The sequence below is a fragment of the Octopus bimaculoides genome, chromosome 20 (assembly GCF_001194135.2).
Source record: "Octopus bimaculoides isolate UCB-OBI-ISO-001 chromosome 20, ASM119413v2, whole genome shotgun sequence".
Lineage (NCBI taxonomy): Eukaryota > Metazoa > Mollusca > Cephalopoda > Octopoda > Octopodidae > Octopus > Octopus bimaculoides.
This window is the reverse complement of record NC_069000.1, coordinates 44,008,689-44,010,807: the sequence shown is the minus strand read 5'-3', so window position 1 is coordinate 44,010,807 and position 2,119 is coordinate 44,008,689. Positions and strand designations below refer to the sequence as shown.

General features: G+C 37.6%; 1 protein-coding gene across 1 annotated transcript in view; it reads right to left on the bottom strand.

Moving 5' to 3' along the window:
* Positions 1-2,119, bottom strand: part of LOC106870046 (low-density lipoprotein receptor-related protein 5) — a 31,950-nt gene that overhangs the window by 27,220 nt on the left and 2,611 nt on the right. The window contains exon 4 of the mRNA XM_052974981.1: positions 1,418-1,487. Coding sequence (XP_052830941.1) covers positions 1,418-1,487 — 70 coding nt within the window. The remainder of the gene's footprint in view (positions 1-1,417; positions 1,488-2,119) is intronic.

Below are 2,119 nucleotides of genomic sequence, written 5' to 3'. Positions count from 1 at the left end.
TTGTGTGCTTTTTTATATGTTTCTATGTATATATGTGTATGTTTATGTATTTAAATTGTGTTGTGTATATGTATGTGTGGCACAGTTCTCTGGCTTGCCAGCTCCTGTCAACCCATGCCAGCATGGAAGACGGACGTTAAATAATAATGATGATGATGATGATGATGATGAGGTTCATGATACACACGGACACACACACACACACACACACACACGCATTTCTGTGTTTGTGCGTGTATGTTACTATATATGAGTATCTATACTTGTATTTGTATGTCTGTGTGTGTGTGTGTGTGTGTTTGATCTCTGGTAAAAGAATAATGGCATGGAAGCAGATAAGTACCAAACTACCTTACATAGAATCAATAAAAGAAAATAATAAAAAAAGTAAACAAAATATTAGATTAACTAAAAAAAGACAAAACAAAGTACAACAACAACAACAACAACAAACTTCACAAAATCCTACTATAAAATAAATTTTATCACCGGCAATTTGGAACTGATGTTTATCAAGCTGAAAATCCTATCAATGTGGACTAAATCGGATCTTAGAGCTTCCAGGAAATCAGGAATCACATTTGTTTGGGATCAATGCTTCAGGAACTAAGCTTCTGCTGACCTTAATGTCACGAGGAAACATAAATAACTACTTTATGGCTTCTGAGGGATTTTTACTTTCGCATTTGTTTGGAGAAGGATGTAACAACTCTTTTTATACCAACTCATCTCTGACACAGCCCTCGGTCCTATTACAAAAATTTCTTATTAATAAGTAAAATTTCATGTTAATCTATGTTCTAAACTGCAGCTTAGTAACAGTAAAATAATTTTTCTAAATTCATTATTTTCAAAATTTATTGAAATGAAGTAATAGAAATATGGTTACAAAAGGTTAACCCTTTTGATACTAACAACTACCAATAGGCCCCTAATTTCTATGATACAAACTTATGATCTTAAAGTGAACTAAAATTAATCCTACCATCAAAATATATGGCATAACTGCACTTTGGTGCCCCATTCCTTGTAACTTTCTGAAAAATACATATAGACATAGGTGTGGTTGTGTGGTTAAAGAATTTTGCTTTGCACCCGCATGGTTCTGGGTTCAGTCCCACCTCATGGCACCTTGGGCAAGTGTCTTCTACAGCTCTGGGTTGACCAATGTCTCGTGAATGAATTTTGTAGATAGAAACTGTGTGGAAGCCTGTCACCTATAGGCAACTACATGTGTCTCTTTGTGTCTTTGCTTGCCACCCCCCACTCCTTGACAACCAGTGTTGGTTTGTTTACATTACCATGATTGATTTGTATAACTAAAACCTGTCAAGGGGGTGCCCCAGCATGGGCACACTCCAATGGCTGAAACAAATGAAGGGTAAAAAGATAATCGATAATAATCAAGCGATGTTACCTCGAACAGCAGCTGAAGTCCCAGTGAAAATGTTGTATAAGTGTCCCTTCTCGTTGATAAATTTAATTCCCTGATTTAAAGGGAAAAAAAAAAATGTAAATAAAGCAAAATAGAATTTAAAAATTAAGTAAAAAGTATCCATAAGCAACAACAACATCAACAACAACATCAACAACAACAGCAATGATGGTAACAAATGGCATCAAGGGCTTCCAAGGAAACATTGGATGGATACAGTCCTAACCATTTTAATTAACAACAGCATTAAGTATATCTACATCATCATCATCATCATCATCATCATCATCCTCATCCTGATTATCATTCATCAGGATCACGATCGTCATCATTATCATCATCACCATCATCACTGTCATCTTTAACATCATCCTCTCCCTCCTCCTCCTCCTCCTCCTCAGCATCACCTTTGCCATCATTATCCTCCTTGTCATCCTCATCATTCCCATTATCATTATTGTTGTCGTTATCCTCCTACCTTCTTCTTCTTCTTCTTTCTCCCCTACTTCTCCCTTCCTCTCCTCCTCTTCCTCTCCTCCTCTTCCTCTCCTCCTCTTCCTCTCCTCTTCTTCCTCTCCTCCTCTTCCTCTCCTCCCCTTCCTCTCCTCTTCTTCCTCTCCTCTTCTTCCTCTCCTCTTCTTCCTCTCCTCTTCTTCCTCTCCTCCTCTTCCTCCCCTCCCCTTC